Raw genomic sequence first — 13,028 nt, 5'->3', positions numbered from 1 at the left:
AGGAATTGAAATAATAGTGAACAATTGTTTTCGCTGTTAGTGGAATCCAGGGAATAACTGAATCACAGGCTGAAAGAGACTGAGGAACTTAAATAGTTATCAGCAGGGAGATTATACAGCAAAAAAGCAATATTGCTGAAACCTGACAAGCCTCCTGGTCCAGAATGACTACATCCTCGGTGTAATAAAGAAGTGGGTGCTGAGATTTTAAATCTTCAAAAATCCTAAAGGACCCATCAGGTGGGAGAACAGCGGATATAATATTTATATTCAAGGGAGACACGAAGCAGGAAGCTACTGGCCAGGTAGCCCAAAATCGGTCATAGGGAAAATACTGGAATCGTCTGTAAAAGAACAGGACACTTAGAAAACCTGAAAGCAATTGGGCACAGTCACGGTTTTGTGAAGGAGAAACAGTAATTATTTATTTATGGGAGTTCTTTCTGGAACTGGCAAGTCTATAGAGGAACCAGTGGACATACTGTGCTTAGATCAGGTGCCACACAGATACCGGCCCATGGGGCTGGGGCAGGGGCAGGGGCAGTATGCATTAGCACAGACAGAGGATTATTTAACTGATTGGAAGTAGAGGGTGTGCATAAATGGGACACTTTCTGATTGACAAAACATAATGAGTGGAGTGCCACAGATTAGTGTTGAGACCTCAATTATTTTTGGTTCATATAAAGATAGGTGTCTGCAAAAGGATATGTGGATGGGATACTTTGTACACTTTTGGTCTCCTTATTTCAGAAAGTATTCAAAGCAGTTCAGAAAAGATTCCCATGACTGATTCCTGGGACTGGAGGTGGGGGCGGGGGGGTGCGCGGTGGTGGTTTATCTTTTGTGGCAAGTTTAAACAGGCTGGGCCTGTATCCACGGGCATTTTGAAGATTTAGAGCTGATCTGTAATGAGGCATATGAGGTCCTGAGGGGACTTGATAGGGTGGATACAGATGTGGGAGAGACTAGAACAAGAGGACTTTGTTTAAAATTGAAACCAATAAGGCAGTCAGAGGTTATCAGGCATAAGGAGAAAAGTCAGATTATCATGGAGCAGGTCCAGACTTTTTCTTAATTTACATAATTTACATGTATGGCTTCCTGAATTTGGACAGTAAATTTTCCAGCTGAGGCGCCAAACAACTGGACATCACAATGATACATTTCAATGATTAGAGAGGCACTTACTAGGAGCATTCTCTTACATAGTAAGTCGGACTGAACGGGAAGAGCTCAGGCTTATTCTGTCGTTTGTACAAAGCAGAGGCTCATGGCATCAAGACAGGATCCTGCCTGCTTGGGGACAGGTCTAATTACAATGCAACGCAAGTGCAGAAATTTATGTCACTACCAACTATCAGATGAACAGGACTTGCTTATTTCATCAGTTCTCAGACTTTGCAGAGAAACATGGGAAGTAACACGAGAAGGCCGTTCGGCCCCTCAAACCTGCTCTGTCCATTCATGGTTGACCTTCCACCTCGACCATTATTTTCCTCCAATAACTCTGTATTCCTTGGCATCTTTTAGTAGCGAGTTATCTACCTCTCGGACTTGAACGTGCCCAATGACTGACACAGCCCGTCTGGGGCACAGAGTGAAAACACTCCTCCTCATCTCATTCCTAATTCAGAGCCCTACTCTGAAACTATCCCTGTTTGTAGACCCCAATGCCAGGGAAAACCTCATTTCTGCATCTACTGACGTTTGTAAGTTTCTATGGGATTGCCCCTCATTCCTTGAAACCTCAAGAGAACACAGGCCCAGTCTCCTTGAACTCTCCTCATAAGACACGCCCACCATCCCACGAATAGTCTGGTGAATCTCTCTGGAGAATATATCCTTCCTCGTGCGAGGTGACCAGAACTACACACGTACTGCACGTGCAAGCTCACCAGCGTTCAGTGTAATTGAAGCAATACTTCTGGGCTCCTGTACGTAAATCCTCTTGTGATAAATGCTAGCAGACTGTTTGTTTGTCTTCTGAACTGTTTACTGGAACCAGCATGTGAGCATTCAGTAACTCCTGGACAAGGACAACCCAGTCCCTTTGTACATCAGCACTCTTCCAATCTCTCACCGCTTTTAAAGTGGACAACTTTGCCTGCATTACATTCCTCCTGTTGAGCCCACTCACTAATATGTCAAAATACCCTGAAGTTTCCTTGCATCAACCTCAAAGTAATATTGCAGCCACTCAATTTCAGTGTCATCAGCAAACTTGAAAATGTTAGATTTAACCTGCACATCCACATCCTGGGACACTAAGCACTGATCCTTGTGGTACCCCACTGATCACAGTCTGACTGTCATTATATTAACTCCCATGCCACATACCCTAACTTTGCCTACAAACATTGTGTGGGACCATTGGAAATGCTTCCTGAAAATACAAACCCACCGCATCCCTCCTTATTGATTCTGCGAGATACATGCCCTCAAAAATCAGAAATTTCTCTTTCAGAAATCTGTTGACTGTTCACTCCTCCCATTATTGTTGAAGCGTCAACTTATCTCATCCTTTGTAACAGACTCAAATATTTTTCCTACAATTGACATTAGGCTAACAAGCCAGTAGCTCCCCATTTTCACCCTAATCTTTTTTTTAAAAAACAGGGAGATTACATCTGCCACCTTCCAACCTGCAGAAACCATTCCAGAATCAAACAGAATGCTGGCCATCTCTCAAGCCACACTTCCCAATAGTCTAAGATGTAGACCATCAGGTCCTGCAGATTTATCAACTTTCATTTCCATTATTTTCTCCATTACTACTTCTGTACCATTACTAATTTCTCCCAGTTCTTCATTCTTGCTAGCTCCTTGATTCTCTAGTATTGCTGTTTTGTTATTCTGCCATTTCCTTATTCCCCACTTCATATTCTCTTGCCTTTACCTGCAACAGGCTCATATGATTTGCTAATCTTTCCCTTTTTGTGCGCGCCTGTAAAGCTTCTCACTCATTACTGAATTCTAAAATGCTACCAATCTTTGGACTTACTACTTTTTTGGCAACTTTATAAATCTATGTTATAAAATCTTTGACTTCCCTTGTTTGCTATGTTTGTATTACCATCCCTGCAGGAATGTAAATGTACTGTTAGCCATAGTCCACCTACCATTAATCGTTTTAATATAGTCACAGCCAATTTGCCCCTCGTACTGTCATAGTTTTCTTTGTTTAGATCAAAGGCCCTAGTTTCAGGGTGAAATACATCGCTTCTGAACTTAATGGAAAAGACCTGCTATATTCTGGCCACACTTTCCTGAAGGTTCCTTTACGACAAGGTTATTAATTTGGCCTCTGAAAGTACAATGCTAAACATCAGATAATGCATTCTCAACGCATCATGTACTGTCTAGAAAATCATCTCACACCCAGGAACCGGTCATCCACACTATTAGTGTTAGTGAGCTGACCTGACCTACACAGAGATTGAGGTCTCCCATCATTACTCTGTTACCTTTGCTATACACTTCTTTAATTCCCTGATTTATACTGTGCCTGACATTACCACTACTGTTTGGGAGCTTATACCCCGCTCTGATCAACACTTGCTGCCCCTTGCTGTTTTTTAGCTCCAAACTGACTGAACATCTTTATCTGACCTATCACACTAATGTACTCATTTCTTATTACCAACAGTCACTCAGCAACTTTCCCTTTCACCGATCTCTCCTAAAAGTTGAAAACACTCGAACATTCAGCTTTGGCCATGCTTTCGTATTAAAGTGAAACTCTGAACCCACAGACCCAGAGCATTACTTATGAAGACTCTGGCACTGAAAGAAACAGGAGATTCCTCACAGGAGCAATCCGACTTTGCCACACTCTCTGAGAACACATCTGACCGTAACCTGAATTCTGAAAACAGCAGCTCATCTCCACAGCATGGGTTGTTTTTTTTGTTGGGGGGGGGGGGGGGGGGGGGTGGGTGGTGCGGCGGGGTGCAGGGACCACCTCCAACATCTTGACTGGGTGAATGTTCTTCACCAACAAGCCACTCCATTGGTCGGTTATTCTATGCCAAAGGAGCACTGCGGCTTACTCTGGTCTCTCCATTACTGCTGTATCCTCTGTGGGTGGACTGGAGTTGGGTGTGGTGGGGGTGGTTGGGAGGGGGTGCATAGACAGATGAACGGTAGGTCCCACCTTAGATAGGCAAATCAGATGAACTGACCCCCCTCACCCCCCAAATTACATACTGTCCTCAGGATAGGAAAGGCGTGCACCCGAGGAAAAGTGCTCGACTGACCACAAGCCCCAGACATCACTCCACTCCAGTCCCCCACCCTCAATAACCCTCACACCTCCAAAACAGCATGCATTGCCTTAGAAAACAACACAGCCCACATTCGCCTTCACAACACCAAACAGTGAAGGAAACAGAAAGGAGGAAAGGCTGGGTGATAAGACAGCAAGAGCAGTGATGACAGAAAGAGAGGCAGAGGTGTTAGTAACAATCAGCAATGGAAACATACAATGGGTGCGTGTTCCTACCTTTTCGCAAATCTTATAGACAGATTTCTAAAAACAGAAACAAGAAGAAAGGTTTGAAGAGTAAATGAGTCACACTGACCGACGCCACCATTGTCGACATGTTGCAGTGCACACTGCTACAATCAGCAGCAGCAGTTCAGAGATGCCAGACAACTGACTGCTGTACACTATTCCCTTGCTTATAAGACCTTCACCAAGGAGCTAGCTGGCTATGAGGGGCACTATAGTATTTACCCATTATTCACACAGTAGCAGGGCTCAATGGCCAGGAACCAGATGGGAGATCTCTGGCTGTCACAGCTCACCCTCACCCACAGCCATGGATACGGCTCAGAATAAAAGTGAGTGCAAACGAAAGGCTCAGGCAGTCAGGGCTGTTAAGGTGAACAACAGGTTTGAGATTTACGGCACTGCTGGACCTCGTCTCCATTTGGCAGGCTGCTGCTTTCCTCCACACACCAGTCTCCCTCACCTGCACCCAGCCTGGCAGAGGGACAGGTCCACAAAAACAGTGACTGACTGGCATACAGCTCTTGGTTCCTGGTGGGGGTGCACGGAGGAGAAGGGTGCAGACTGATGATCCTGCCAGAGTTCGCAGCAGAGTTACTGTCAAGGCCAAACTCTCGTAAGCAACTAAATAGTCACTGAGCTACTAGCCGCTGCTTATAGGAAACCAGTAGAGAGAGGGTTACTTTAATCAGCAAGACATAACATTCAACTTCCCTGAAATGTCACAATCGATTATAAACCCATCAAGTGGCACCATCCATACCACTGTCACAGGAAGGAGGTGAAGCAACCGCCCTCAATAACCCTAGCATCAAGGATGATGGGGGGTGATGAGTCACCTCCAGCCTTTAACACTACAGGAGGACAAGGGGGGAGGGGTCTAAAACCCAGGAGGATGAGGGGTGTGTGTGTATGGTGTGTGTTGGGTGGGGGTAGAAATTAGGTGAGAGGAGTGGTGGAACCACCAACCAGGCCAACTGGTTTCTCTGACTCAACAGACACGTGGAGATATTCCAACATACTGCCACGTCTCAATAGGGAGAGTCAGGTGAGTGCTACTGGCTCCCCCATTTGAAACAGTGAGGCACATACATGGCACACAGAGGAAGGTGATTCAGTGACACAGCGTCAGGAGCAAAGGAAAGAACCATCAGAAAATGGAGGAGCCAGGTCAAACTCCGTCACCAACACTACTCCAACAATTGCCCAATGCCTGGAGCCACCACCTCTTGCTGCCCACACTGCAACAAAACAGGCCCATGTCTTCCTTCTTTGAATTAATAAAGTGACGTTTTCTGTAAGCCGAAGCTCAGTTATGATCCTACTGACAGGTGGAGGAGGCTCAAGGGGCTGGACGGCTGGTTTTGCACCAGATTCATATGGTTATATTATCTTTGTATAACTTTCAAAACCATTCATCTACGTGCACTTCCTTCCTGCTATATACCACACTACCTTATTCCACCAACACAATCTTCCTCTACAAACACACCACAATGTAATTCTACCCTCCCAGCAACAGAGGGCCTTCAGCAACATCAATTCCGATCATAAAAGGGGAAGGCAGGGATGAGGAACAAAACAGCAGGGAGGGGGTTGGGGCAAGAGGGCAGGAGAAGGGAGGGCCAACAGAGTGGCGAGGTGGGGGGGGGGGGGGCGCGTCTGCCAGGAGCAGGATGTTGGGGAATGGGAGTCCAGTGTGGAGCTCATTGCGATATGATACCCTTTCACAAATGAATGAGGTGAGACTCAGGAGTTCTGCCCAAACTCTGAGTTACATATGTCACCACGGTAACAGACCCAGACCACCCACATCCTGATATTGCCATGGAGACGGTGTACAGCAGTAAATGTCATATTCTCATCCAATCACAATGTAAATGCTCTGCTCTTCTGGAGAAGGACCTGAAATCAGACACTGCGTCCTACCTCCAGGTCCCAATGTTTGGTAACAATCAATTGATGTTTTAAGGAAAGGCACAGGTTGACAGTGGACTGCGAGAATCCTTCATCACCCAAACACCCGATACAAACACAAGTCTTTGGGTGATGAACAAAATTAAACTGGGCCAAGTTTCAATTAAAACATTGGAAAAAGCTCAGGAAGTGATTCAATTCTTGCTGTGGCAGATGGTGAAAATTTAAATTCAATAAAAATCTCTGGAATAAAAAGGTACTCTAACGGCAACCACACAACCACTATGAAATGATAGCAAGAAGCCACCTGGGTCACTACTGTCCTTTAGCAAGGGAAATCCACCATCCTTACCCACATGCAAGTACAGACCCCACCAATAGGGTTATCTCTTAACTGTGCTCCCAACAGCTCCCTCAACTCTTGGGGCAATTGGGGATGAGCAGCCCTGTTCCTTTCCCTCCTCCCTTGTACCCCCCTCCAACACACACTGCCCCCTCAAACCCCACACTCTCAGCCCATCCCCAAACTATACATCCCCAACACCCACACAAATCAAAAGCATACCTCCACTCCCTCTCCCACACTCCAAAACAACTTGCACACTCCAGATGTTGGCAGCAGTGAGATTTTCGAGTGAAGATTTAATACTTATGGGGCAGTTGGATAAAGTTATGATAAGGGTTAGCCATGATGTAATGGATAGCACATGCTTGAGGGGCTGAACAGCCTTCTCCTGCTGTGTCAGAGCCTGACAGTTCCACCCTGCTGAATTAAAATGCTATGCGTTGAGTGTTGACACTGTACATGAATATGAACTTGTCAAGCTTGCCTTGCCTGATAACACCCCACACGTGAGCTGAATACCAATCACATGCTGACATTTTCTCTAGTCAATGAACAAGGGCAATGACCCAACCCTGATAACACTGTGCGCAATGCAGACCCTGTCTCTCTCTCTCTCTCACACACACAAACACACACACACAGTCTCCTAGTTAGCAGCTCTGAGCTGGTCACATTCTCCTTATTGTAGGATGCACCAGGAACTCAGCTGTTCATTTTTGCTTACTGTCCTAGTCCAGTATTCAATAGGGGCAGGAAAGGGGTTACACAAATCACAGGAAATTCTTCAAAGAATTTAAGGCCCATAGATTAACTCAATTCATAATTGCTGAACGTCAGTTATTCCTGTGGGTTGCAGTTTTGTATCTGCCCATCTTGAAAAGCCTTCTCTCCTGGCTCAGTGGTTAACACTGCTGCCTCACAGCGCCAGGGACCCGGGCTCGATTCCAGCCTCGGGCGACTCTCAGTGTGGAGTTTGCACTTTCTCCCCGTGTCTGTGTAATTTCCTCCAAGGGCTCCGGTTTTCTCCCACAGTCCAAAGAGGTGCAGGCTAGGTGAATTGGCCATGCTAAATTGCCTGTAGTGTTTAGGTGGGATTATAAGGGGATGGGTCTGGGTGGCATGCTCCAAGGATCAGCGTGGATTTGTTGGGCCAAAGGACCCGTTTCCACACTGTAGGGATTCTATGATTCTTTTCACTTCTACTTTCCCCAGCTCAATGCTCTGTCATTCTCTCAGCAGCCACTAGGTGCCATGCATGTATAGGTTGGGATATAATTGGAAACTAGGGTTGGTCACAGAACAGTACAGCATAGGAACAGGCCCTTTGGCCCACCATGCCTGTGCAGAGCACAATGCTATTCTGAACTAATCCCATCTGCCTGCACATGGTCCGTATCCCTCTATCCTCTTTATTTGTCTCTGTTTAAATCACTCAAACTTTGTTTCTACCACCTCCCCTGGCAGTGCATTCCAGGCACTTACCATCATCTGTAAAAACCTCACATCTCCTTTTAACTTCTTCCCCTTTTTCCTTAAACCTATGCCCTCTAGTATTTTACATTTCCACCGTGGGAAAGAGACTCCAACTATCCACCCTATCCAGGTGTGTCATAATTTTATATCCTTCTAAAATCAGTCCTCAGCCTCCAACACCAGTGAAAACAATGCAAGTTTGTCTGACCTCTCCGAAGAGACTCTAATCTAGGCAACATCCTGGCAAACCTCTGCTGCATCCACAGCCTTTCTGGGGTGTGGCAACCAGAACTGTGCACAGTATTCCAAACGAGTCAACACACTGTCACTTAATGACAGCTACTGGCCTTGGTGACCTTGGGGAATGAGGGTGGTGTGTCTGTACCCACCTACGCCACAACACTTCAATTCCCCATACAAGTGGCTTCAGCAGAGCAGACCCCAGCTAGTTAACAAGTGAATGGGATAAATACAGTGACTACAGCATCAAGACAAAGGCTAGGAACCCTGCAGCGAGTAACTCACCCTGACTCCCCAGAGCCTGTCCACCTGCTACAAGGCACAAGGAACTCCCTTCCTCACAGCATTATGGGATAAGATGAAGTGCAGCAATTCAAGGAGGTAGCTCACCAACAAGCTTCTCAACAAGTAGGGACAGGCAATAAATGCTAGCCCAGCAAGCAACATGCACACCCCACAAAACAAATGAAATCTAGGAAGAGAATAGCAAGCAAGGATGAGGGGCACCCTTTGAGATACACAAGTTTCTGAGCAATCTCTCAGGAGCTCTCAGGAATAGAGAGCCAGTCAGGGGAAGCACTCCCTCTCAGAAAAAAAATTCTCTTTCCAAAGGTAAAGGGAGCAAAACTTTACACAGTACTCAAGATGTGGCTTCACAAAGGTTCAGCAAGATTGAAAGTCAGGAATTTTTATTCCTATCCTTGAGATAAAGGCCAACACATGAACATACAGATTGGGGGCCCCTCAAGGCTGCTGCACCATTCATTCATATTGTGGCCAATCTGATCACCCCACATTACTACAGAGCCCAAACACCCCACCCCACCCCACCCACCCCGCTCCACTCCTTGCTTGTCAAGAATCTCTCTACCTTTGCCTTAAAAATACATATGGCTCTGATTCCATCACCTTTTGATGAACAGAGTTCCAAAAGTCTTCTGTGAAATGTTTCCAGCATAGTTACATCCTTTCTACAATAAGGTGACACAGTACCCCCAAACGCAGTCTGTATAGCTGACACATTACTTCCCTATTCATGCTCAGGTCTCCTTTCCATAGCAATGCATTAAATTAATTACCTGTTGCTGTACCCACAGACTAACTTTTCGTGACTCATGCAAGAGGACACCCAGATCCCCCTGCATCTGAGAGTTGTGTCATCTCTCACCATTTAGATAACCTGCTTCTTTACTTATTCTGCCAAAATGGACAACTTCACTTTTTTCGACACTGGCCTTCATTTGTCAGGCCTTTGCCTCCTCACCACGTATGAATAACCCTTTGGATCTACGTATGTCCTTCCCACGACTTCCTTTCCTAGCGATCTTTGTGCCATCAGCAAATTTTGAGACGACATCTTTGAACCATTCATTCAAGTCACTTGTAAAAAGTGGAAGCCCCAGCACTGAATCCTGGGGCTCTCCACTCGTTCCTTCCTGACAACCCGAACCCAGGGACCTGTCAACCTTCAGCTCCGCTGGTTCACTTAGCATCGAGTCCCTTTGATCATGATTCACCAGAGTTCCTTTCTCCCTTCCACTTCCTGATTTACAACTATTTCTGGGATCTTACTGATATCCTTTTACAGTGAAGACTGATGCAAAATACCTGCTTGATTCTCTTTCTGTCTTTTTTCTTATTTCTGGTTACTTTTCTCTTAATTTCCAATCTTTTGTTCCCCGTTTATCTTTTAGTCAGCCATTCTTTGTCTTTTTATTAATATTGTGTCCACCCACAATCCATCCTGTAAATGTTTACCTTATGTCTAGATGTAGGTTAAAATCTCGCAAATGATCACTAGGCTTTTCTAACAAGCTCCCATTATTTCTTCCTGCCTACATTGCCCTACGCAATTACTTTGTTGGAGGATCTGTATACAATCGCACCACTTTCTTCACCAATCATGTCTCATTGTTAATCAAGCTAGCTTAACATCAGTTTCCTGAGCTTAGGTCATTCCTCTCTGTTGTGCTGCTACCATCGTTAACCAGCAGAACCACCCCTCTGACGCATTCTAGCTTGACGAGCCATTCTGAGATGTTGTGGTGCTTGTCAGCTTCCTAATGACCACGATATTCCTGCAGCCTCCTCACTGCTTCTGTGGCACCAGCAGCTTCCCCGGTTTCTCCTCGTGCCTCCCCTCAGCAGCAACCCCACCCCTTGTAAGTCCTATCATGGGGTGCCATTCCACAAGTAGATGCAGCCTCCCAAACTCTGGGGCCAGGGCAATGTTGTTGGAGTAAGAGAAGGCAGTTCTGGCACCGAGCTCTTGGGGATGGAGGAGCTGGAATCTAAACAAAGCCTGCACTGGCTTCTGAAAAGAAATTGAAGGGGACACTGGGTAATTCACCTGGAGTTTTGCCATTTTCTAGGCAAGGTGTCAACTGTACTGTTAGGATAAAACTAAAATAACTTCAGAGCATAAAACAGAGGAAACCATTCTGCCCAGCATGCCTGTGCTGGCTCTTTGGTGGGGTTTATTTGGATCTTCCCACTGTTCGTGCTGCTTTTAGCATCGAATTGGGCCTCCCACAGGGACAGGATGAGTAGACAGTAGGGGTTGGAGTGTGGCTGACAGATTGTTGCGTACAACCATCAGGACACCAACAGAGAAGGGTCACCAGGAGAGAATGGGAAGAGGCGAAGACAAACAGATGAGCTCTTTACCTGCGGACAAATTTGGAGGTGAACTTGCTGAAGATGCTGCCAGATGCCCCTCTCCGTGCTTGGCTGTTGCCATGAGACAAGGTGGGTGAGGCAGGGGGGCCATTGAACGCAGCATTCTGTTGATCGCGGAACTGTCGGAGCTGCCCCCCGTCAATGGTGCGCCGGCTAGCGACACCCCTTGGGAAGTTGCTGGGCTCAGTGGCAGCAGTAACATTGTGAGCAGAGGGTGAGGTGACAGGGATCCGCTGGGGAGCAGTGCTGTGGAGACAACAGAAAGGAGCCAAAAAATGTGAACTGATCCCCTGCAAACACAACAGAAAAACACCACTACACTTCCGAAATAAATCCAGAACCGAGAACTACAGCCAGCTTTGTCCAGCGCTGACGGCAGTGCTGTGCTCAGGGGGAGGGGGCCAGTGCTGTAATGCGCTTGTGGGGGGGTGGGTGGGGGGGAACACACTGCACTGAGGGGGCCAGCGCGAAGGTGGTGGTGCGTGACATGCTCAGGGGCCAGTGCAGGGGGTGGGGGGGGGGGGGGGGGGGGGGTGGGGGGTAGGAGGTGCCACACTCAGGGGTTCACCGCGCTCAGGAGATCAGTGCTGAACAAGTGACATACCATCAGTTGTGCTGCATCACACTAATCTAGTCCAGTGGATGTTAAGATTCCCACAGCAGTACCAGGGGCTGGGAGCTGCATGGATTCTCCTTGATCTACCATGGCCAGTATTTCCCGAGCATGAACAACCTAAAACAACAGTCCCCTTATTTGACTGCTGCTCTGGGATCTGACTATGCAGAAAGCAGCTTTTGTGGCTTCCCTCTTGAATCAAATGATACTGCACCTAAAACACATTCATAACTTTGGTAGAAACGCTAACTCCAATGGGGGTGACCTTGTACGCTTGAGTGGCCCCAGCTCGCTGGGATATCTGAGGCAGAGATTTGTGAAGCTCACACTCTGACTCGACTCACTCCCATTCCCAGGGAACCTGCCTGCTCCAGCACTGGCAGGGAATATTAATTGTGGTTCCTTCCTCTTTGCAGTACACACACATTTGTTCAGTGAAAAGCAACAGAATCCCCCAGGATAATGCATGCCTTTGTAAATGTGGAGTAGGTTTTCCCTTGACAGCTCTGACTGCTTTCTCCATTGGCATCACTGTAAAGTCTGCCTCAGGATCTGTTTCCTCAAGCTCGTAGCTTTTGGTGCCTGGGAATCTGAGTGGCAGAGCCAACAGCCAGGTAACAAAAGCTCAATATTCAGGGTGGGGCAGCTCTGCAGTGCAAACAGGAGAGCACCTGGGAGGGAAGTTGCTGTGATATACTGCAGTCCCAGTAACTCAGGACCATTGCAGAGCAGCGAGTACTGTAACTGGAGAGAAGCCTGTTCACAGAAAGCTTACCTTGGACGCTGAGCGTCATTATTAGTTGCTGTGTTTTTGGATGGATGAACAGAGGTGGACATAGATTTCGTGTGCCGGGTTCTTGCCGAACTGACAGACATGGAGGATACTCTGGAGCTTGGTACTGACGAACTAGAGGACAAAGGAAAATATAATTGACAAAACTCGGTCCATTCTGCTTTACAGGTCACCCCATCGCACACTTCATTCTGTACACCCACCATTCCCCACTCCACGCCCCTTGGGCCTGTACGCCACCTCTTCCTCTCATGGCTGTGCACCTACCATTCCCTTCCCACCCAACCTGGCCTGTGCATCCACCATTCTTCACCTCCCCTACCCAATACCATGTAGCCCCCATTCCTCATCCTGTGTTTCCCTTCCATACAATGTCCCAAGACCCACCACGTGTCAAGTGGATGCCTGTAAACACTGAGTGAGCTGGTGGTGGGGGAGTCACTGGTTTAAA

At 46.9% G+C, this 13,028-nt stretch overlaps 1 protein-coding gene across 9 annotated transcripts in view; it reads right to left on the bottom strand.

Annotated features, from left to right (window-relative positions):
- mark2b (MAP/microtubule affinity-regulating kinase 2b) overlaps positions 1-13,028 on the bottom strand; it is a 147,377-nt gene that overhangs the window by 10,810 nt on the left and 123,539 nt on the right. For 7 of the 9 annotated variants that reach the window (XM_059641673.1, XM_059641669.1, XM_059641675.1 and 4 more), the window contains 3 exons: positions 12,560-12,691; positions 11,157-11,414; positions 4,505-4,531 (listed from right to left, as the gene is read on the bottom strand). In XM_059641673.1, coding sequence (XP_059497656.1) covers positions 4,505-4,531; positions 11,157-11,414; positions 12,560-12,691 — 417 coding nt within the window. The remainder of the gene's footprint in view (positions 1-4,504; positions 4,532-11,156; positions 11,415-12,559; positions 12,692-13,028) is intronic. The other 2 variants (XM_059641674.1, XM_059641670.1) reach the window with 1 other exon arrangement.

This window comes from Stegostoma tigrinum, chromosome 42 (assembly GCF_030684315.1).
Source record: "Stegostoma tigrinum isolate sSteTig4 chromosome 42, sSteTig4.hap1, whole genome shotgun sequence".
NCBI classification, from domain to species: Eukaryota; Metazoa; Chordata; class Chondrichthyes; order Orectolobiformes; family Stegostomatidae; genus Stegostoma; species Stegostoma tigrinum.
Note: the sequence above shows the minus strand (reverse complement) of the source record. Positions and strands in the feature narration are given on the sequence as shown.